Source organism: Hemitrygon akajei, chromosome 5 (assembly GCF_048418815.1).
Source record: "Hemitrygon akajei chromosome 5, sHemAka1.3, whole genome shotgun sequence".
Classification (NCBI taxonomy): Eukaryota; Metazoa; Chordata; class Chondrichthyes; order Myliobatiformes; family Dasyatidae; genus Hemitrygon; species Hemitrygon akajei.
Window position 1 is genome coordinate 188943030 of NC_133128.1, and position 24634 is coordinate 188967663.

The window sequence follows — 24634 nt, forward strand, 5'->3', positions numbered from 1 at the left end:
ACAAAGGTTCAGAAATTTACGGAAAGGGTGGAATCAGACGTATACCGAGTTTGCCCATGAGAAGGAGGTGCTCTTGGACCGTTGGTGCACCACAGAAACAGTGGGCGAGAATCATGGGCGTCTCAGGGAGTTATTTTTGATTGAGGAATTTAAAGGTTGTGTTCCGGAGGAGATCAGGATGTATTTGAATGAGAAGCCAAATAAGTCCATCTCAGAAATTGCTAGGTTCGCAGATGAATATGCCCTAACCCACAAGACAAAGTTTCCCTCAAATAAAAGTTCCCCGAGAGACCGTGGGAACGATCGAGAAAGTCCGCCGGCTGAGGCAGAGGTCCCGCCAGGAGCTAGTGGTAAGGTTGAGGGGGAAAGGCCAGGCGGCCAGAGATTTCCGGGCTTGACCTGTTTTAATTGTGGGAAGAGCGGGCATGCTGCGTCTCGGTGCTTTGCTCCGAGGAAGGAGCCAGAAAAAGGGAAAGCAGCGGTCCCTATCGGGTGTGCAGTGGTAATCAGTAAATCGACGAGAGAGCCCCGGGTAGGCAGAGTACGAGAAGGGTCTGAGATTTGTCTGTCACACGGAACCGTGTCTTTGAGGGAGGGGGACCCACCAATTCCCGTACGAATCTGGAGAGATACGGGGGCTGAGCTGTCGTTGATCCGTCGTAAGGTACTCGCGGGTAGTCGAAAAACGGGCATGATAGCGGTGAAGGGGATAAATAAAAGGATAGAAATGGTGTCCTTACACAAGGTCATTATGGATTGTGAACTGGTGTATGGATCAGTTGAAATAGGGGTGCCATCAGAATTCCCGAGAACTGACGTGGACGTCCTTCTTGGGAACGATTTAGCCAGGGGCAAGGTTTGGTCAGCCATGACGATGATCCACCGACCGGTGCGTGTTGAGGCCCCGCCCCTAGCGTCCAAGAGCTATCCCGCATGCGCGGTCACTCGCAGCCTGTCGAGAGCGGCAGCTGAGAACGAGAGCAGTTTAAATCTGGCCAGTATTGACTTGGCCGAGATGTTTTTACCGACCCTGTGCCATGAGGGTTTAGAGGGTGGTAAAGCGAAGAGTAGTAAAGTGCAAGAGGGTAAGGGAGAAGAGGTAGATCTGCCCTTAAAGGGGGGCAAGGTCCTAGAGGTAGGAAATAAAGATGAGAAACAGATAAAGCTGCTAAAAGGTCCAGAGTTGGACATGGATGATCTGTCTGTTTGGCAGAACTGTTTGAAGAAGTTGAGAGTTCTAAAGGTGTTCCCGATAATGAGATGAGGGCAGTCCTAGATGAAAAGGATGCCATTACCTTGGAGAGGTCTGCTGGGTTGGCAGATGAGGTTGTTTCAGCCCGTGGGGTTGAGTTTACTCCGGAAGGGAGTTGCCCAGAGAGTAGCTGGGAGGAGCAAGGGAATCTGGAATTTGAAAAAGGTACGGGTATTGAAAGCCTGGAAGAGGTCAATGTCCCGTTTGAGTGTGTCCAAGACGGGGATGCACGTGGTCCTGAACCTAGTCACGGAGCTCAGAAAAGGTCTGAGGTATCTGATTCAGCTGAACGAGACGGCCGTCCTTTTGGGTCGGATAGACTGGGTTCAGTGAAGACAGGGTTAACCTTGGTAATAGGGGGAAGTGAGAGTTCCCCGGGGTTTGTACTCGAAGGTGTGTTGAAACTTAAAGCGGAACTCGAAAATGGGGAGATAAATATTATTATTGAAGGAAACGGAAAATTTGTAGTTCCCAAAGTGAATGAAGAAATTTTAAACCCTGCAGATCGCTTACAGATTAAGCCGGGAGATGCCGGGGCCCCACACGCTATTGTTATTCAAGGGTGTGGTGTGAAAAAGCAGAATTTGAAATGCTGTTTGAACAAAGAGGGATCGCTTGCAGATCTTAAATTGAAAACTAATAGCATGACGGGTCCTGAAGAGAAAACTAGCAACTTGCTTAAAATTAAAGAATTGGGTGGAAATGGACTAAGTCTGGGACACGGTGTTGATAAAATAACTCCTATGAGCGAGGCGGGCGGGAGTTTACCTCGCCAAACTACCCGAGTTCCTCCCGTAGGAATTCACCGGAAAAGAGACGACGGTTAATGAAGGGCGCCATTTTTAAATAGCCCAGCCGGTTGTACGGGATTTCAGCAAGGCATGTGAATAATAAAGACAAACCCCTTGGAAGCCTGCCTGGCTCCCCGTCAGGGATCACAACTCGTTAGATTTGTTAAAAAAAAATATAGGTGGTTATTATGTTGAAGTCTGATGCTATAAGACTTTAGTAAGGTACAAGATGTTAAGCTAGTAAAGGAAGGGACACTGTAATCGTTAACTGTTTAGATGCTGAATTAAATGTATAACTGTATGGCTCTGTAGTTAAAAGAAAAGCTTTTGTATTGTGTTAGATTCTAAAATCCTGTAAGACTCTGTACAAATCCGTTTTAACCGCTGGTAAAAACTTTTTTAAGAGGGGAGGTGTTATGACCGCAGCCCCCTCCTTTGTGAGAATCACAAGAGCCCTAGTGGAGGGGGGGGGGGGGGGTCAGTAGACCCAGGAAATGGGAGAGCGACGTGCTGGATGCCTCGTTCCCCCCGGAGATGCAAAATAACGCGACATTGGCCATTGTTTCTTGGAGACACCTTTGTGGATTGGGGACTGGGCTACGTGCAAACCCTCGGGCAATGTGGGCTGGAGATTGCATCACCCCACCCTGATTGACATCTACAACCCTGCAAGTCAAGATAAAAGAGGGGCAGCAGGGGGCAGTCCCCTAGCGACACACCAGAAGGAGACACCATCGCTCATCGCTCCCGTGATAACGGGAAGCTATTCGGAAGCCACGTGCGGAGCGGGTGGCTGATAACACCGAAAAGAACTTCGAACTAACAACGGGGAACCAACGTTCAAGATTCAACGGTTTTGCGTCCTAAAAGACTGGGCAAGTTTCTTTTCTCACAAAACCTCTCTCTCTCTCCAACAAGTGAAAACCCAGCGGTCCCAAAAGGCTAAAGCCTGCATGAACTTGAGAGACTTTTATATTTCCATCGGACAATATTTTTACCCCTAGACAAATCGATAGAGCTACTTCTTATTGATGATTATTACTATACCCGCACTTTAGATTGAGTATTGACGACATATATTATCTGAATGTTTGTATTAACCTTACTTTTGTGCCCCTTTATAAATAAAAACTTTTAAAAATAGTACCATCAGACTTCAATGGACCTCTCTATCTTTGCTGGTAAGTGATCCAGTTACGGGGTACGTAACAGAGTAAGGAAGTTAACCATAATGCTCTTATAAACTTTCTGGTGCTCTGCACCACATACAGTGGCTGCAACATAGTAAAATGCACACAGAAAGATTTTATTTGCCATTTCCCGAAGTACAAATGACAAAAACTCTAGCATGGTTTAAATAAAAAGCCATATTCTTCTCACTTTATTGAATGTTGCAGCAATAACAACACACTTGTATGCCAGTAACAACTCAGACATCCAAAAGTAATTAAATATAATTCTTTGGAAATGCAGATCACTTATATTGTGAGAAAACACATTGGCCTATCTGCACATGGCAAGAAAACTAAGCACTACAGAACTGTCCAATTCACCTGTCCTAGTGTTGCTGGCAAGGAAATAAATGTTGAATGTTAATTTCTTCAAGAAATCAAAGGAAGTGTTCACTCAAGTTAAAATTAAAACTTAATCCTTCTTTGAAAAGGCAACATTCTAATATGAGCAGATATGTACTAAATTTCTGGAGCAATGCTAATCTCTGCAGCTACATTGCTCAAGAACCACAAATAACAGAAGTATTACTGCAGAAACTTGCAAACAGATAAAGCATTATTTTAGGACCAACTTCCCATATTAAAAAGTACAAAAATGTTTCAAGAGTTGCTTAAGCCACCAACTTTAATCACAGGACATTTTGAAAATTACTTTCTCATTCCATCTATACTAAACATACCAAAACACGTGATGTCAAAAACATAGAAATTGAAACAAGTAAATTGTCCAGTACCTGTGTTAAAAATAAATAGAAGATTGTGTCCTGAGAGAGAACAGAATGAGAAGCAACACGCAAAAGAAAGTTTTCAAGTCCAATCCTTCGTCGTTCGACAAAATCAGGATCCATGTTGTCGGCAGAGAGTTTATGCCAAACAAATTCAGCCTGGAATTTATCATAAAAGAGAGGTCATTCAAATTAATTTCCAACTTCAGATTCAGCCTGGAATGAATCAAAGGGATGGTCATTCAAGTTCATTCTAATTGTTTCACCAACCAAATTCTATCAAGTGCCTGGGTTGTTTTACCTTCACTATTTCATCCTGACATAGATTCAATTTTTTTTCTAAACATGGACTTCCCAACAAGTTCCTGGTTTGTTATACTCGTTCAAGAGGTCATATAGCACGAGTCACAGTAGAACAGTGATGAATACAGTTCAAGAGAAAAAGAAAATAAACAACTCTGCCAGTATTGGTTTTCAAAACCAACTCCCAAAAGGCAGGAGTTTGATGACCTAAAGTAATCTTTTTGATCAAGAAAGGGGCTTGAAGGAAAGGTAGTAAATTCCAAGCGTCCTCTCAAAATCATTATAAAAGACCAATTAGTCATAAAAAAAAACCTAACAGACAGGGTCACTATCAACTTGGATATGAAATTAAGAATTTCAAAAAAAAAATTACTGAAAGGGCTTTTAGTAATTGCGAGGACAACATACAGCCTTGTTCCAAGAGCCAGATCAATAAGAGCTGGAGATGAATTGAAAATGAGGAGAGTTATAATAACAAACGTTGCAAATCTACGTTGACAGTGAGCAGGCACAGGAAGAATGGACACCAGGTGGCCTCACTGATTGGGTAAAGTGAATTTCCTCAGCATTCTTAGCTATTCTTGGCTCAATGTGGCTGATTGTTGCAGCTTGAGGCAAGGATTGGAGAAAGATGGCAAGAGGAAATGTTCATTCCCACCTACCAAAAGACACTTGCAGCCCTCGGACCTCGGATGAGAAATCAGTTCTCATTTACTGTCTCCCAAACATTCACGTATGTGGTGCTTGTAACCCAAGAAGGATCTGCATCTTTGTTTTAATTTGTTTCAGTTTTCATCACTCTTACTTTTAAAAAAAAAATAATTGCTACTATCTATTTGGGTTGTCTTTTGTATCCAATGCTCTTGACCTGACCTCCTCTACATTGGTGAGACCTGTTGTAGATTAAGGGACTGTAGATTGTACATTACGTGGAATTTCCTGGTACCCAACCATTTTAATTCCTATTCCCATTCCAGCAAGTTGATCCATGGCCTTCTCTTTTTCCAGGATGAGGCCACTCTTGGAAGAGCAACATCTCATAATCCATCTGGATAGCCTCCAACCTAATCACATAAGCATTGATTTCTCCTTCCAGTATTTTTTCCTTCCTTCTAATTCTCTTCTCACTTGCTTATCACCTCCCCTTGTGCCCCCTCCTCCTTTCCTTTTCCCATCAGATTCCTTCCTCACAGTCCTTTACTTACCTTTCCTACCCACCTGACTTTACCTACCACCTTCTAGCTATCCTCCTTACCCTCCCCCCTTCCTTTCCAGTCCTGAAGAAGGGTCTTGGCCCAAAGTCTTAACTGTTCATTCATTTCCATACTGCTGCCTGACCTGCTGAGTTTCTCCAGCATTTTGTGTGTGTTGCTTTGGATTTCCAGCATATGCAGAATCTCTTACATTTAAAATTGCTATCTTGCTATCTTTCATCTCCAACCTACTTTGTTCTCTCCATTCTCCCCACATGCAACCCAGACACACTCTTCACTTGGTTCTGACAGGTCCTTATTCCCAAATGTGAATTGTTTCTCCAAGGATTGATGCTGCCTGACCTGCTGTGCATTTTCAGCTTTGTTTTTGCCTCAGATTTTGCTCCAATTCCTTGCTTTTGTATTTAATTCCTTTGTTGAATACTACAATATAGCCTTCATTTTGATTTACAGATGAATTCCAAATTCCTCAGTTCCTACACTTCAATAAAAAAGGTTATTTTTAGTTTACATTGCCTTTTTATTGCTCCTATTGGAATGAATACAAGTTTATTATTGAATGTGCCTGCTCATTTTACCAACCTGTCACTGAAGTCTATTTCAAAGCTGCACATTTATGACATAAATTTCATGCCATCTGTAAACTTTGAAACATACCTTGCATGCCTAAGTTCAAGTGATGAAAAAAGAATCCCAATATTGCCACTATTTCTGTGTAATATGCTTTCAACATTTGAAAGGTTTCGATAAGATCCCCCCCCCCATCCTTCTGAGTTCCAACGAGTACAGACCCAGAGCAATCAAATGTTCGTCGTATGATAACCCTTTCATTCTTGGAATCATCCTTGTGAACCTCTTCTGGACCCTCTAAAATGCCAGCACATCTTTTCTAAGATGAGGGGTCCAAACTGTTCACAATACTCAAGGTGTGGCCTCATAAATGTCTTATAAAGCCTCAGCAACATCACATCCTTGCTCTTGTATTCTAGACCTCTTGAAATGAATGCTAACATGGCATTTGCCTTCCTCACCCACTGACTCAACCTGGAAGTTAACCTTTAGGGTATTCTGCACAAGGACTCCCAAGTGCCTTTGCAACTCAGATTTCTGAATTTTCTCCCAATTTAGAAAATAGTCGCACAATTATTTTTACTACTAGAGTACATGACCATGCATTTTCCAACATTATATTTCATTTGCCACTTTCCTAAGGACCCATTCTCCTAATTTGTCTAAGTCCTTCTGCATCCTACCTGTTTCCTCAACATTACCTGCCCCTCCACCAATCTTTGTATCATTTGCAAACGGGGGGGGGGGGGGGCAAGGAGATGGCAGATGAACTAAATGAGTATTTTGCATCAGTCTTCACTGTGGAAGACACTAGCAGTGTGCCAGATGTTGTAGTGTGTGAAGGAAGAGAAATGGGTGCAGTTACTATTATAAGAGAGAAGGTGCTCAGAAAGCTAAAAGACCTAAAGATACACAAGTCACCTGCACCAGATGAACTGCACCCCAGGGTTCTGAAAGAGGTAGCATTAGAGATTCCCATTCCATCATCTAAATCATTTATATACAGCATAAAAAGTGGTCCCAACACAGACCCTCGTGGATCACCACTAGTCATTGGCAGCCAACCAGAAAAGGATCCTTTTATTCCCACTCGCTGCCTCCTACCAATAAGCCAATTCTCTAACCATGCCAGTAACTTTCCTGTAATACCAAGGGCTCTTAACCTGGTAAGCAGCCACATGTGTGGCATCTTGTCAAAGGTCTGCTTAAAGTCCAAATATACAACATCATCTGCATCCCCTTTATCTATCCTACTTGTAATCTCCTCAATGAATACCAACAGGTTCATCAGGCAGGATTTTCCCTGAAGGAAACCATGCTGACTTTCTACTATCTTGTCCTATGTCACCAAGTACTCCATCACCTCATCCTTAACAATTGACTCCAACATCTTCCCAACCACTGAAGTCGGGCTAACTGGTCTATAATTTCTTTTCTTCTGCCTTTCTCCTTTCTTAAAGAGTGGAGTGACATTCACAATTTTCCAGTCCTCTGTGACCATGCCAGAGTCCAATGATTTTTGAAAGATCATTTCTAATGCCACCACAATCTCTAATGCTACCTCTTTCAGAACCCTGGGGTGCAGTTCATCTGGTGCAGGTGACTTGTGTATCTTTAGGTCTTTTAGCTTTCTGAGCACCTTCTCTCTTATAATAGTAACTGCACCCATTTCTCTTCCTTCACACACTATAACATCAGGCATACTGATGGTGTCTTCCACAGTGAAGACTGATGCAAAATACTCATTTAGTTCATCAGCCATCTCCTTGCCTCCGCCCGTTATTATTTTTCCTGCCTCATTTTCTAGTGGTCCTATGTCCACTCTCATTTCTCTCTTTTTTTTTCTCCATACTTGAAAGTTTTTTCAACTTTTACGATCCACGTTGATATTAATTGATAGCTCGCTTTTGTATTCCATCTTTTCCCTTCTAATGATCGTTTTAGTTGCTAAAAGGACAGGGAAAGGCAGGTTACTGGCACCTTAAGGCAGATAGGGCTCATCAGTCATGGTTGGCAGCTCATTTAGAAGGAAAACTCTGATCTCAAACCTCAAACCTCCCCTGCTTTGTGGCTATACCCACTCATGGGGAAGGCTTCAGGAGTAAGCCTAGAGGGAAAGTCCAGAGCTGGAGACCTTAAGGCAGTCTTTCACTGGGTTCAACTCTTGCAATGCTGCCAGTGCTAAACTGCATCAGTCTCTGCTGATATTTTGTGTTTATCAGATGCATGGAGAGGGGGAGCTTGCTACATCGGCAATGCCTTGCTCTCCATATTGTACTGTTCTGGGTTGCATATCTAGACAGCTAGGACGTAACATCCATGGTCGACCCTGGCCAAAGGAGACCTCCGATCCTACAAGAATGGTTAAATTACGCTATTATTTAGAAGTCTAATTCACTAAGGGAGGAAGCATACCAAATTGATATTTTTAAGAAGTTTCAACCCACTGCAAAATCTCAAGATGGCGGCGCGACGACGCAGGGCGCAGCGGCCACTCCAGTAAGGAATATCCGTTATCTGTAAGTAGGGGCCGTGCACAATCCTGATTTGATTGAGACGGATGTGTGAAGCACGGAGGAACATCTGGCGAAACTTCTGACATGCCTGTGCTGCTGACGCTGCTACTGAGCGATCGGAGAGATCTCCAGAGAGGAAGGCCCCGAATCCTCGGCTTTGCCTGTTGCTTGGTGGCCGGAGCCGGGGTTGAAGCACTCGGCAGAGATGGTGCTCGGTGCTCGGTGTCGGAGGGCTGGTCGGAGGCACAAAGTTGTCGGAAGTTTTCGGACGGACTCACAGTTGGCTGTGCTCGGGTGCTTCCAGAGGCTGCATCGGGAAGTTTTGCCACTTTGGAGGTTTCTTCCTTCTGCCATCTGCGTGAGATGATGGGCTATCTGGGACTTTGAGACTTTTTTTTTTTTACCGTGCCCATGGTCTGCTCTTATCAAATTATGGTATTGCTTTGCACTGTTGTAACTGTATGTTATAATTATGTGGTTTTTTTGGTCAGTTAGTCTTGGTCTGTCTTGTGTTTATGTGATATCATACTGGAGGAACATTGAATTTCCCCTTGGGGATGAATAAAGTATCTATCTATCTATCTATCATTTAATACAGAGTATGGACTCGAACCCACTGGAAGATAACGAGGAAAGATCTTCAGCTGATGCATCAGCCATACATTTTCATCATAGTACAGCAGGGATCCCAACTTTTTTCATGCCACATACCCATAACATTAAGCAAGGAGTCTGTGAATCCCAGGTTGGGAAATCCCTGGTGTTCAAGGATATGATTTCAGATGTGCCCTTTTCTATTTTCTTCGTGCAACTAATTGCTTTTTTTGACATTATTGAGAGGAAGTGCTATTGCAAGAATACTGATGTGCATTTCTAGCATTACTCACCCTTTTTTCAGGCAGTGGGGGCACCACTACCGAGGGATAAGCAACAACTAAATAACTCCTCAGTAATTCAAATTCACTGTATCTCCTCCAAAGCGAGTCTGGTACACAATTCTCATCTTCAGTTTGAGAATTAACAGGCCTGCATGAAGAAACATCAGAATTAATTCATTTACATTGAAACAGCATTCCCTGGGTACCATGTAATAATTGCAATATTCCTCCTGCAAGTTAAAGCCAAGGTAAATAAATCATTGCAAATAGATATTTTTTATACAAAGTAGCTGCAATATTACAATACGAGGGAAACAAGTTCAAGATGGTCTCTATTTGTGCTTTTCCAATTCAAGGTACTCTGAACTGATTCTATGATCTGCAGATTCACTCTCAAGGACTCTTTACAATTCATGTTCAGTATTATTTTTTATTTGCCACGTTTGTCTTCTTTTCCACATTGGTCATTTGTAAGCCTTTGTCTGTTCATGTAGTTTGTCATAAATTTTAATGTATTTCTTTAGTTTCTTGTAGATGCCTGTGAAAATGAATCTCAAGGTAGTATATGGTAATATATGAACTTTAATAAATTTATTTTGAACTTTGAAGAAGTCTTTTTTAAAGAAATTGTGCAAATGACCACTGAAGACATAGATAGGTTCTTTGCTCCCTGTGCCTGCCATCATTTAGTAAAATCATGACACATTGCAAAACTTCATTCATATCTGGCAGAAGTTTCTTCTCATCTCAGACTGGCCAGTCCCTTACTGACACTAAATCCAACTGTTTCAGAGAAAATACCATGCATTTTTCCTGTAAGAATTTTACTTATTTCAATTAAATCACTTTTCATTCACCTCAAGAGTCTGGGCCCAAATTTCATCTGCAGTACAAGTCCATGCTATGAATGATTAATAAACATCTGGAAAATCCTCGAAGATGCTAGCAATGTAGACTGAATTTGCTCAACGTCTTTTACTGATAATTAATTCTCCAACTCTGACATTCATTTTAATTAATTTAGAGATACAATGTGGAACTGGCCCTTCCGGCACAACGAGTCGCAACACCCAGCAGTCCACCTCTTTTAACTCTAACCTAATCACAGGACAATTTACAAAGACCAATTAAGCTACATAAACTGATATTATTCAGTAATTTTACTTTTGAGATAAGCCTTTGTTAAAACTGTTTGCATAACAGTAGAGTTCACACAATGGACCACAATGTAAAAAAAAACAATTAAGTGCCATTTAGAAACTACTGGATCAACATCACAATACAGGAAAAAGAGTGGAAAACACGAGTGAAGGACGCACACAAGCAGAAGTCAGTCTTCTCCCATTATTTTCCAGTCCTGATGAAGGGTCTCAGCCCAAAACTTGTGACTACTTATTCATTTCCATAGATGCTGCCTGATCTGCTGAGATCCTCCAGCATTTTGTGTGTGTTGCTTTGGATTTCCAGCATCAGCAGATTTTCTCGTGTTTCTGACTTTTAGATATCCTTTTCCCCAAAAATCAGCCATAGCCTGTGCCTGCATATGGAAGACCATGATGAATTTCATTATTGATATCTGCCATCACCAAATAGTGTCTTGTGGGATATCTGAAGTGAAACTCATTACCCATAACCATGCACTGAATCCTTGTTGGAGGGCAGTGTGCATTTTTTATTTATTAATTATTTATTCAGAGCAGGGGTTCCCAGCCTGGGGTGCACAGACCCCTTGGTTAATGGAAAAGCTCCGTGGCATAAAAAGAAAGCTGGGAAATCCAGATTTAGAGACCTTCACAGCACAGGACCTTCTGGCTCTGCTTTGCTTCATAGAAACATGGTGCACCCTCACCATTTTGGGTGCGGCTTTGCAGCCTGAGTGCTTCACCATCCAGTGCAAAGCAGAACAGCTGAGTCTTTTAAAAAGGTACAGGAAATTAAGTGTAGTTTGTAATAAAACTCATTATGTTCTGTCTCAGTCCTGCTCACCCGACCTGAAACATCCAGCAGTCAAATGTGGTCCATTTTATCTGCTAAGGGAGCTTTCCTCCATCTTCCCGGCAGTGATGTACAACCCACCCCTGGCCAACATCAGGCAGGCACTGGAGGATCAGCAGACAAGAAACAGCATGTACACGGCTTCCCTATCATTGCAGGGGACTTCAACCAGGCCAGCTTAAGGAAGTTTCTGACCAACTGCCACCAACATATCACCTGTACAACAGAAGAGCCAACACTCTTGACCACTGTTACACTAAAAATGTTTACCCACGTTCACACTTTTGGAAGGTCTAATCACCTGGCTGATCTACTTCTGGTGTGCAGGCAGAGACTGAGGACCGTAGCACTAGTGGTGAGGACCATAAAAGGTATGGTCAAGGAAAACACAGGAGCACTTACTTTGAGCCTGTGGGCTGGACAATATTCAGGGATTCATCTTCGAATCTGAATGAATACACCACAGTTGTCATCGACGGCATCAGTACCTGTGGGGACGAGTGTGTGCCTTTGAGAATATATCGAACGTGACTAAACCAAAAGCCATGGGTGAACCAGGAGATTCGTAGTCTTTTGAGAACTAGTTCTGTGGCATTCAAGACTGGTGATCCAGAACCATGCAAGTAGTTCATGCATTAAAGCTATTTTAAGAGTGAAAAAACAACTGATTGAAGTTAGAGATGCAATTGGATGCAAGTCACCTCTTGCAGGTTTTGCAGGCCATTACTTCCTACTAGGTGAAATCTAACAGTATGAATGGCTGTGATGCTTCAACCCCAGGTGAACTCAACACCTTTTATGCACACTTTGAAAGGGAGAATAAAATTGTGTGAATCTCTGCAGCATCTGGTTGTCAGTTTTGTTTTTATGAGATCCTTACGCACTTGATACAAACGCAATGTGCCAACTTCTGTGAATGATCACAGTTCTTTATTCAAGCGAGTACAAGCCTTTGGAGGATCCCTGTTAAGTGATGCTCGGCTAATAAGGGAACAGTCCTCCCTTTTATAGGGTTTTACACAACAGTCAGTCATGTATGCAAGATACAATTTTTAGCTACCCCCACAGTCACATGCCTAGCAACAGTGATAGTACGAGACAAGGACCACTTAATCACCTAAAAGCAGAGGTAAAGGTTAGCCACCCGAGAACAATGTGTGCGATTAGATAGTTCCTTATTTTTCAACCGCAGTTTCTTATTTTTAGCCATAGTCCAGCATTTTCAGAGAATAATTAGATTGTCACATCCTTATTGAAACATATAAAATTCTAAAGGGATTGGACAGCCTAGATGCAGGAAGATTGTTTCCGATGTTGGGGAAGTCCAGAACGAGGGGTCACAGTTTAAGGATAAAGGGGAAGCCTTTTAGGACCGAGATGAGGAAAAACTTCTTCACACAGAGAGTGGTGAATCTGTGGAATTCTCTGCCACAGGAAACAGTTGAGGCCGGTTCATTGGCTATATTTAAGAGGAAGTTAGATATGGCCCTTGTGGCTAAAGGGATCAGGGGGTATGGAGAGAAAGCAGGTACAGGGTTCTGAGTTGGATGATCAGCCATGATCATACTGAATGGCGGTGCAGGCTCAAAGGGCCGAATGGCCTACTCCTGCACCTATTTTCTATGTTTCTAACTTTGGATTTATGCTTGGGGACATGCTGGAAAACAAATCTTCTCCCAAGTCACAGTTCTCTTGCAGATTGTATCAGGTTTTTCCACCAGGATTTCCTTGTATTTTGATGCATTCATTTTCCTCTCTACCTTCACAAGCCTTCCAGGGCCTGCTGCATCTCCACAGCATTATGCTGCCACCACCATGCTTCACAGTAGGGATGGTGTGTTTTTGATATGTGGTGTTCAGCATATGCCAAACATCATGTTTAGTCTGATGGCCAAAAAGCTCAATTTTGGTTTCATCAGACCAAAGAACTTTCTTTCAGCTGACTTCAGTCTCCCATATGCCTTCTGGCAAACTCATGCCAATATTTCACGTGAGGATTTCCCCCCCAATAGCCGCTTTCTCTTTGCCACTCTCCCATAAAGCCACAACTGATGAAGCATCCAGGCAACAGTTGTTGTATGCGCAGTCTCTCCCATCTCAGCCATTGAAGTTTGAAGCTTCTCCAGGGTTGTCATAGGTCTCTTGATGGTGTCCATAAGAGCATAAGACATTGGAGCAGAATTAGGCCATCTGGCCCATTGAGTCTGCTCTATCGTTCAATCCTTTTTACTATCTCCTCCTCAACCCTAGTTCTCAGCCTTCTCCCTGTAACCTTTGCTGCCATGTCCACTCAAGAACCTATCAATCTCTGCCTTAAATACACCCAACAACCTGGCCTCCACAGCTGCATGTGGCAACAAATTCCACAAATTCATCACCTTTTGGCTAAATAAATTTCTCCACATCTGCTTTGAAAGGGCGCCCCTCTATCCTGAGGCTGTGCCCTCTTGTCCTAGACTCTCCCACCATGGGAAACATCCTTCCACATCTACTCTGTCTAGGCCTTTCAACATTCGAAAGGTTTCAATGAGATCCCTCCTCACCCTTCTGAATTCCAGCAAGTACAGACCCAGAGCCATCATACGTTCCTCATATGATAACACTTTCATTCCAGGGAAGTCATCCTTATGAACCTCCTCTGGACCCTCTCCAATGCCAGCACATCTTTTCTAAGATGAGGGGCCCAAAACTGTTCACAATACTCAAGGTGAGGTGTTATAAAGCCTCAGCATCACATCTTTGCTCTTGTATTCTAGACCTCTTGAAATGAATGCTAACATGACATTTGCCTTCCTCACCACCAACTCAACCTGCAAGCTAGTCTTCAGGGTGTTCTGCACAAGGATTCCCAAGTCCCTCTGAATCTCAGATTTCTGGATTTTCTCCCAATTTAGAAAATACTCTGCACATTGATTTCTACTACCAAAGTGCATGATCATGCATTTTCCAACTTTGTATTTCATTTGCCACTTTCTTACCCATTCTCCTAACACCCAAGTCCTTCAGCATCTTACTAATTTCTAACACTACCTGCCCCTCCACCAATCTTTGTATAATCTGCAAATTTGGCAACAAAGCCATCTATTCCATCATCTAAATCATTTATATACAGCATAAAAAGAAGTGGTTCCAACATAGACCCTTGCAGATCACCATTAGTCACTGGCAGCCAACCAGAAAACCATCCCTTTATTCCCACTCATGACCTTCTACCAATCAGCCATTGCTCTAACCATGTTTGTAACTTTCCTGTAATACCATGGGCTCTTAACTTGGTAAATAGCCTCATGTGTGGCACCTTGACAAAGCCCTTCTAAAAGTCCAAATACACAACATCCACTGCATCCCCTTTATCTATCCCTCATGTAATCTCCTCAAAGAATTCCAACAGGTTCATCAGGCAGGATTTTCCTTGAAGGAAACCATGCTGACTTTGTCCTATCTTGTCCTGTGTCACCAAGTACTCATCCTTAACAATTGATTCCAACATCTTCCCAGCCACCGAGTTCAGGCTAACTGGTCTATAATTTCCATTCTGCTGCCTTCCTCCTTTCTTAAAGAATGGAGTAACTTTGCACTTTTCCAGTCCTCTGTGACCATGCCAGAGTCCAATGATTTTTGAAAGATCATTTCTAATGCCACTACAATCTCTAAAACTACCTCTTTCAGAACCCTAGGTTGGAGATCATCTGGTCCGGGTGACTTATGTACCTTGAGGTCTTTCAACTTTTTGAGCACCTTCTCTCTTGTAATAGTAACTGCACCCACTTCTCTTCCTTCACACACTACAATATCAGGCACACTGCTAGTGTCTTCCACAATGAAGACTGACACAAAATACTCATTTAGTTCATCAGCCATCTCCTTGTCCCCCTTTATTATTTCCCCTGCCTCATTTTCTAGCGGTCCTATATCCACTCTCATTTCTCTTTTTTTAAAAAATTAATTTATTTACACACACACATACTTGAAAAAAACTTATTATCCACTTTGATATTATTTGCTAGCTTGCTTTCATATTCTATCTTTTCCATTCTAATGATTTTTTTTAAAAGTTGCTCTCCGTAGGTTTTTAAAAACTTCCCAATCTTCTATCTTCCAACTAATTTTTGTTTTGTTGTATGCTCTTTATTTTGCTTTTACAATAGCTTTGACTTCTCGTCAGCCACGGTTGTACCATATTACCATTTGAGTATTTCTTCATTTTTGGAATACACATGTCCTGCACCTTCCTTATTTTTCCCAGAAACACACACCATTGCTGCTATGCTGACATCCCTGACAGCAGCTCCTTCCAATTTACTTTGGCCAACTCCTTTCTCTTTACCACTGTAATTTCCCTTATTCCACTGAAATACTGCTACATCAGACTTCACTAATCACCTTCTTGCATGATCATTCAGTTTTTGAGGACAGCCTGCTCTAGGCAGATTTACAGCTCTGCCATATTCTTCCAATTTTTTGATGATTGACTTAACTGTACTCCAAAGGGGACTTGGAAGTTTTCTTGTATCCATCTCTTGACTTGTGTTTTTCAATCACCTTTTTGCAGAGTTGCTTGGAGAGTTCTTTTGTCTTCATGGTGTAGTTTTTGCCAGGATACTGACTCACCAGCAGTTGGACCTTCCTGATATAGGTGTATTTTTACTAAAATCAATTGAAACACCTTGACTGTACACTAGTGATCACCATTTAACTGATTACGTGACTTCTAAAACCTATTGGGTAGAAGGTACAGGAGTTTCGGGACTTGCACCACCAGTTTTGAGAACAGTTACTACCCCTCAATCATTAGGCTCTTAAACTTAAGAGGATAACTACACTCATCTATTGAGATGTTCTCACAACCAATGGTATCACTTTAAGGACTCTTTTTAATTTCACACTCTTGTTATTTAATTGCTACTTATTTATAATTGCATTTGTAGAGTTTGTCATCTCTGTATTCTGGTTGATTTTCATTGATCCTGATTAGATACTATTCTCTAGATTTGCTGAGCATGCCCACAGGAAAATGAATCTCAGGGTTGCATATGGTGGCATACATGTACTCTGATAATAAATTTCACTTTGAACTTTGAATCATTCCATCTGCGACACTTAGTTATGTAATGGCAAGAGTGAGAGTTTAGAACCATTTACGTACATTCACATAGAGCAGAATAATACATTCAATTTCAGTAATATTTTAAAAATACTTTGTGGCATTGTATAGTCAGCCCTGGGTTACAAAAATAGTATCAAGGGCCAAATGTGAAAAAACTAAAAAAAAAGTACACCCACATCAGTTAGCACATCTTTTGTTATGCACAGTAGTATATTGAAGCTATTTCAGCTCCTAGAAACAAACCATATGGATTCAATTAAAATCTCCAATGAACCTCAGCAAGATTTCAGACCATGACAAGCCAAATCCATTAATTTTAGAATTCAGAACTGTCTGTTCTATTTTCATCCTATTTCCCTTTGAATTTAAGATATATTATCCAATAACTTCTGTCTATATAACAGTAAATATGACAACCTACTGATAGCTTTAAGGGCACAGATAGAGGAAAAACAATCTTGACAAATCAGTTAACTGAAGGAGCTCACTTCCATACATTCTTCTCGCCAGAATTTCAGATTAAAAATTAACTGAAAGCTGGGTTTACATCAACAGAAAAAGTAAAGGATTTTTAAAAATAAATATTCATAAATAAAACTCATGTTTGGTGCCACTTTTGAAAAGTGCTCCTATTATCAAAGTTCATGCAAAATTAAAAGATCTTTTTTTGCACAAATCAATAGTTAATGACTTATTGCTATAAGCAGCATTAAAACAAAATGCAACTTTGGTGCAGGTTGACTGCTGGGAAAATACACTTCTCAAGATCTCCCACTTATGAGTGCACATTTTATTTAGTATAAAATACTAATGTGTTCAGTGTTTCTAGAACTTCCAGACATATGGCTGTACACTTCTGGCCAAGTATTAAGCTCCAAATCAGCCAGTAGTTCAAAACTCAAAGGAGAAATGCCACCTTACAACTTATTGTCAGATTCAGTCACTCTTCTTTCTGCCAGAGGAAACAAGTTTCAAGGTAAATGATAGGCAATTTGGGACTGAAACGAGGAGAAATTTCTCAGTGAAAGCATAGTTAAGCTTTGAAATTCTCATTGAGGCCGAAAACCAAAATTGGATCAGTTTCTGTAGAGGAATCAAAAGGGACAGCATAGAAAAATAATGCAAGTAGCTTCCTGATCTGGCTTCAAGCAGATAATTTATCTTGGCCTTTTCATCATTGTTTCCTTTACTGCACGTTATCACAGTAGAATCCAACATATAGCAACTTTCCTACTTTAGTTTTGTAATGCAGTGAAAATCAAAAATGTTAAAATGTCTGATGAAAATGGGTAAATAGTATACACCTAATCGTTCTATTTCTCCTCAGTGTAAGATACAAGGGATATAAACAATATATCAAGAGTTCTGTATATACATCACCCCCTTATTAGCATGGATGTGGGGTTAGAGATACATCTCTAACAAAAGAGGAAGGTGCATGTTATGCAACCACTGATACCAGGCAGGCAGTCACTGAAGAGTATTGATAATGGCTGGGGTCACCCATCTTGTAAAGACACTGCCTTGAAGGGAGCAGTGGCAAACCGCTTCTGTAGAAAAACTTACCAAGAACAATTATGGTCATGAAAAGACCACGACCGCCCACGTCATACAACATGGCACATAATGAACAAACAAATAATTATTAGCATAATCACGGAGACATGCAAGACTCCAATTACTTGGCTTTCTTTCCCTGTTCATTCCAAATAAAATTCACACTAAAATTGCAAATAGCTTCTTATTCCCATAGTACTAAAAAGTCAATCTTAGGGTTCTACAGTTTACTGAAAAAGATATACAAAATAGTTGAATGAAACAGTCACATTAAAATGATCACTGAAATACAAGAAGTCTTTTGTTAACATAATAGAACAGTAATGTCACCAGGATTTCAAATATTCCTAAATTTGTAAACAAATGCACATCACTTAACCAAAAAGCAGTAATGTCACAATAAATCACAGCAAGAGCAGATTGATGCAATTTAATACTGAAATTTACTGCTCTATGAAATTGTATATGAATTTTCTATAACTGAATCTTAATTCTCTCTACAGTGTAAAATCATTATGAAAACCAAAAATATGCAGATTTCAATACACTGTGGATATGTCAACATCTCAGAAGGCAACCCTGGCTGGAGAGTTGAAGAGTAAGATAAGGTAGATAGTACAATTCAGATTGCTTAGAACACCCTCAACCTTTCCCACACACCTTGCTTAACTATCATCTTCTAGCTATCCTCCTTCCCTTTCCCCCACTTTTTTTATTCTGATGTCTTACCCCCTTGCTTTCCAGTTCTGTAGAAGTGTCTCACCCCAAAAGATTGACAGTTTATTCATTTCCATAGATGCTGTCTGACCTACTGAATTCCTCCAGCATTGTGTGTTGTTACTTTTTGACATGTAACAGTGATCTCACTGAAACTTTCAGACCAAAATGTATGACAGGTGTAATGGCCACTTTCAGATTTTTACTGTTCTGCTGTGTGTATTTCATTTAGCACTTCTGTAACAGCACTCTGTTCTGCTGTCAGCCCGTTTGGATTATTGTTGAAGATAAGGGATGATGAGGAATGTGTGCCATCCAATTAGGATGGTAGAATTAGGGGGAGTTTTCTTGGTGAGGGGCACTAAGGCTGGTCTTGGGGGTTTTTTTTGGTTCGGCGGGAGATGAAGAGAAGACGATGGGGAGAACTGGTCCTAAGATACGACCCGGTGGGAGACCTGTTTGTTCGAGATGGATTGTGAGCGTCATTCAGAAGGTGATGTGTACTTTCACGCTGACCAAAGGCCCAGCGCACGAGTGACACAGAAGTTCAAGATGAGCTCTAACTTGTGCATATTTGACTGTTCAATTAAAATGGGCCCTTTTTTTGTTTTTTTTTTCAAAACTAACCCTTTAGTTAAAATTCATAAATATAATTCCTTTAATCACATGCAGTGTACTGTCTGTTATTTCGTGGCACTAATTTGTAACAGGGTAGCAAATTACACAGCATCCACACAATCAGTCTCACAAGTTTGGCGGGACTGCAAAGTTTTCCTAGATCTACACAGCCAAGGAAACCAGGGGGTTTCACAGTTTTGGTACAACAAACTACTGCATGACTGATTTGCTGTTCCAATGCTTATTAGTCAATGAATCACTATCGATTACCTTTTCAGGTTTAAATTCAATTAAACTTAAGGGGGCAACACTAAACTGCGCATTTTCATTTACTCCCACAGAGACCATCACAACTGATCAAAACATTCACTAAGAGTTTCAGGAAGGGGTACAGAAACCTGAAGACACACTCAATGATTCAGGAACAGCTTCTTCCCTTCTGCCATCAGATTTCTGAATGGACACTGGACCCATGAACACTACCTCACTATTTCTTGCCACAAAGACAACAAATTTCATGACATATGCCAGTGATATTAAAGATGATTCTGAATTTATTATTCAACTTTAACATTAGCATAGCAAAAAGGATCCATCAGCTGCTCTGAGAGAGAAAATTGTTGTATATTACTACAGTCTAAAACGTGAAGCCCAACATGTATAGTCAATGGACAACAAGTTCCAAGGATATGCAGTCCTATCAATACTATGATGCACCCATGATAGTTTGAAGCACTAAAAAGTGTTCTTGGCTGTAAATCAAATAATACCACCTAACAAACATACTAATAACACAATACTAAACAAGCACAAGTCAGAGTTTAAATTTTTTTTAAAAGATCAAAATTATAGTTATAGATACCTTGTTTCAATGAGGTATACTGTATAAATCTCCTGCATATTCACTGCATTCTTTCCAGTTCGTTTTTCCGCTTCTGAAACACTGATTTCCAGTTTCTTCAATAGGGATTTTGTGTCTTCCGTCATCTTTTGCATAAAATTAATTGTAAAGAATAAAAATTACCATTTATCCAAGTACTTCCATTAGGACCATAAGATATAGGAGCAGAATTAGGCCATTTGGCCCATTGAGTCTACTCCACCATTTCCATCATGGCTTATTCACTTTTCTTTTCAACCCCCATCTCTGGCCTCCCCCCCACCACCCCATATCCCTTCATGCCTTGAGTGAAGAATCAATCAAACTCTGCCTTAAATATAAATGAAGGCTTGACCTCCACAGCTGCCTGTGGCAACAAATTCACCGCACCTCCTCTTTTCTGTTCTAAATGGACACCCCTCTATTCTGAGGCCGTGTCCTCTGGTCTTAGACACTCCCACCATAGGAAACATCCTCTCCACATCCACTCATCAAGGCCTTACACTATTCGATAGGTTTCAATTTGTTCTCCCCTCATTCTTCTGAATTCCAGTGAATATAGGCCCACAGCATTCACTCTTCATATTACAAGCCATTCAATCCTGGAATCATTTTTGTGAACCCACTTTGAACCCTCTCCAGTTTCAGCACATCCTTTCTAAGGGTAAGGGGCTCAAACATGCTCACAATACTCCAAGTGAGGCCTCACCAGTGCTTTATAAAGTCTCAACATTACATCCTTGATTTACAACATTTTTCTTTATGATTATTCTTTTTCAGAAACCAATACCATTGCAAAATGTCTACAGCTTGATCTCTGCATTTTATCTTCAGGACTACGACTGCCAGATTAGGTAACAGCTTCTTCCCTCAGGCTGAGAGACTAATAAATACCCTGCCGCCCCGCCAATGCAGTCTCATCACTAGGTCAGCATGCTGTTTAATAAATACTCTACAGTTGACCTGTGCAGCATGCATTTTTAATTATATTTTATTGACTTAGTTATGGTAATATTTTGATTTATGTGCTGTGTGTGATATATGTTTTGTGGGTGCACCATAGTTTATAGGAATGTTGTTTCATTAGGTTGCATATTTATAGTCAGATGACAATAAACTCAAACTTGAAGTAAAAGGTTGACTAATTTTGATTTTATATGGACAATTTTCAAAAGATTGAGTGGTGTGGTGGAGATATGTCTCTAACAAAGGAGGTGTAAGGCGCTCCTTCCCTCTGCTAGCCTGCAGGTCGCCATTGGGCAAGAGGTAGCACCTGCTTAGTCCTCTGATCAGGGTCACCTGAAGCCATAATGGTGGATGGTCATAAGAGCTGCTGGTGCACATCACAAGACCTGGTTACGTGACCACTGATACAAGGCAGACCATTTCTGAAGAGTAGTGATAATGGTTGGGGACAACCATCTTGTAGACACTGCCCAGAAGAAAGCAAATGGCAAACCACTTCTGTAGAAAAATTTGCCAAGAACTGGTCAAAGATCATGATTGACCTTTCAATACAACACAGCACATAACGAGTGAATCACAAGATAATACTGTAATTATGGTTGAAATGAATTCTGCCATAAAGGTTAAATTAATGGGAGATCACAAACAAATGCTGTAACAACAGCATGAAGTTTTTTGGTCAGTGCCTAATTATAAATGCAGGTATAATAATAAAAAAATAACTTAATAGATAAGAAATGAATCCTATCGAATGCTGATTCTGAGTTCTTGGTTAAATTAAATATAGGAAACTCCAAAAATGTATTTCCAATGAGCTGTTTCTGCGATTTTATACCAGGAAAAAGTTAAATTATGACACCAAAAACATCAAGGTCTTAAAATATTTATTTCCAAGAATGCTACCTATGCAGCTGCATATTCTATAAGGATCCCAGGCCCAAACATCAACTATTTATTCCCCATAGATGCTGCCTGATTTGCCAAGTTCCTCTAGCATTTTATGTGTGCTGCTCAATATTTCCAACATCTGCTAATCTCTTATTTATAATTTGCTGCTCCACTATGAGGTCTCTTCAAAGTATGCCTACCCTGCAAATTTTAAATCTCCTCTTCAATGTGACTCTCTCTCACTGCTCCCCATGTTTATTTTACTTTCAGACTTCCAGTATGTATCCTTTCAATTTTGTATTTCAGTCATTTCCTTCAAATCTCCCATCTTTTACCATAATTAATAATAGGTCTCATGGAATAAAGATTTTCTATAGGAACTGCAGGGTGGGTGGAGTTAAGATGGTGCCCAGTGCTGCCTCTTCGAGCTTATCTGTGCAAACAGCTTAAACTCCTCTCTTTAAATGTCTCTGTTTTCTTTTTCAAGGTGGTTGGAGTTCTGTCGAGGTCTTGACCTGCAGGTGGCATTCAAGCTGCGTGTTTTTTGTTAGCCGAGTTGCCATTCCTGGACCCCATTGGCCAACCATTTTCCGACATTCTCCAGGCGCAGTTTCGAAGATGGCACCTCTGGGGTGCAGCCCTGTGGATGACCGATTCCGGGCCAGGGTTGCAGACTGAGGCTTTGCGGGAGAGGGGAACATCAAAATTTTGCTTCAGCGGATGTATGGAAAAAATGGCACAGCAGACTTTAATTTCATAACAACAACTTTCAGTCTCCCCTTTTACTGTAAAAATGGGTGCTATCTCTCTATGCCTTGTTAGTGAGGAAGAGAACCAGTGGCATGCTGAACCGTTGGGTAAACAGTTTTTGTTGACTGCAGATCATGGCCTTTCTTTGCGTGCTTTGCTGTTGCTTGGTGAGTGGTAGACACTGAAACCTTTTGCTGAAACAGGCAAGGAGAAGGGGTTGCGCATGGGAGGAAGGGGCAGAGAGGAGCCTTTAGGGTTCTAACGTTTTTCTGTTATTCATTCTTTTGAGGTTTTTATATTTTTTGTGGATGTCTGCAAAGACAAATCTTTTAGGTTGTAAACTGTACATATTCTCTAACGAATGAAACCATTTGAACTGATCTTTCTCTTAAGGGAATTTCACCACGCCAGAACTTGCTGCGCTAATGCACTGCCTATTAGCTTGTAGAGTGTTGACTGCATTGTTACAGATTCCCGAGTATAGATTGACTGAGTGACAGTCTGGTATAAAACAGCCAAGATGAGTGCAGTGCTAGCTTTGTATAATTTAATATAGACAGATCAGTACAAGACACGCACACCAAAAAAGTTAAAAGTAAAATAAAGTCCGAGAATGGGCCGTCTGGCCTTCAGAGCCTGCTCTCCCATTCCTCAATATTAAAGCTAACCTCTAAGTCAACACCATTTTTCAACACAATCTGCATAGTTCCCAGATTCCCTTACTGTCTGGAAATCTATCAGTCTCAGTTTGGAATAAACTCAACCTTGAGTCCACTATATCCTCTGGGTTAACAGAATTCCAAAAATTCACCATTCTACAAATGCAGGAATTTCTTTTTATCAGTGCTAAATGGCTACTCTCTGACTCCAACACTGAAAGTTTCAAAGAGATTACTGTTATCCTTTAAAGCATGAGCCAAAACAGGCCTACTTTACTCATTCTTCATACAACAAACCCACCATCTGGCTGAGTGGTGCCACAACAACAACCTTTCACTCAATGTCAGCAAGAACAATAAGCTAATTATTGACTTCAGGAGGAGTAAACTGGAGGTCCATGAGCCAGTTCTCACTGGGGGAATCAGAGGTCGTGAGGGTTAGCAACTTTAAATCTCAGTATTATCGTTGAGGATACGTCTTGAGTCCAACAAGCAAGTGCATTCTGAAGAACGCAAGGCAGCGTCTCTACTTTCTTAGAGGTTTGCAGAGATTCAGCATGCCATCTAAACCTTTGACAAACTTTATAAATATGAGATGGAAAGTATATTGATTGGTTGCATCATGGCCTGGTTTTGAAACAATGCCCTTGAAGAGGAACTCCTACAAAAATGTAGTGAATACAGCCCAGTCCATCACCAGGTAAAGCCCTTCCCACTATGGACCACATCTACATGGAGCACTGTTGCAGGAAAGCAGCATCTATCTTCAGGGATTCCCACCACCATCGTCATGCTCTCTTCTTGCTCCTGCCATCCAGGTGGTGGTACAGGAGCCTTAGGACCCACACCACCAGGTTCAGGAAGCTATTATTCCTCAATCATCAGGGTCTTGAACCAGAGGGGGATAACATCACTGACCTGTTCCCACAACCTATCGACTCACTTTCAAGGACCTTTCATCTCATGTTCTCAATAATTTTTGCTTATTTATTTTTAGCTTTGCACAATTTGTCTTC

At 41.1% G+C, this 24634-nt stretch overlaps 1 protein-coding gene across 1 annotated transcript in view; it reads right to left on the bottom strand.

Moving 5' to 3' along the window:
- Positions 1–24634, bottom strand: part of snx4 (sorting nexin 4) — a 72671-nt gene that overhangs the window by 32245 nt on the left and 15792 nt on the right. The window contains exons 2-4 of the mRNA XM_073047544.1: positions 20338–20462; positions 9491–9629; positions 4010–4159 (exon numbers count right to left, since the gene is read on the bottom strand). Coding sequence (XP_072903645.1) covers positions 4010–4159; positions 9491–9629; positions 20338–20462 — 414 coding nt within the window. The remainder of the gene's footprint in view (positions 1–4009; positions 4160–9490; positions 9630–20337; positions 20463–24634) is intronic.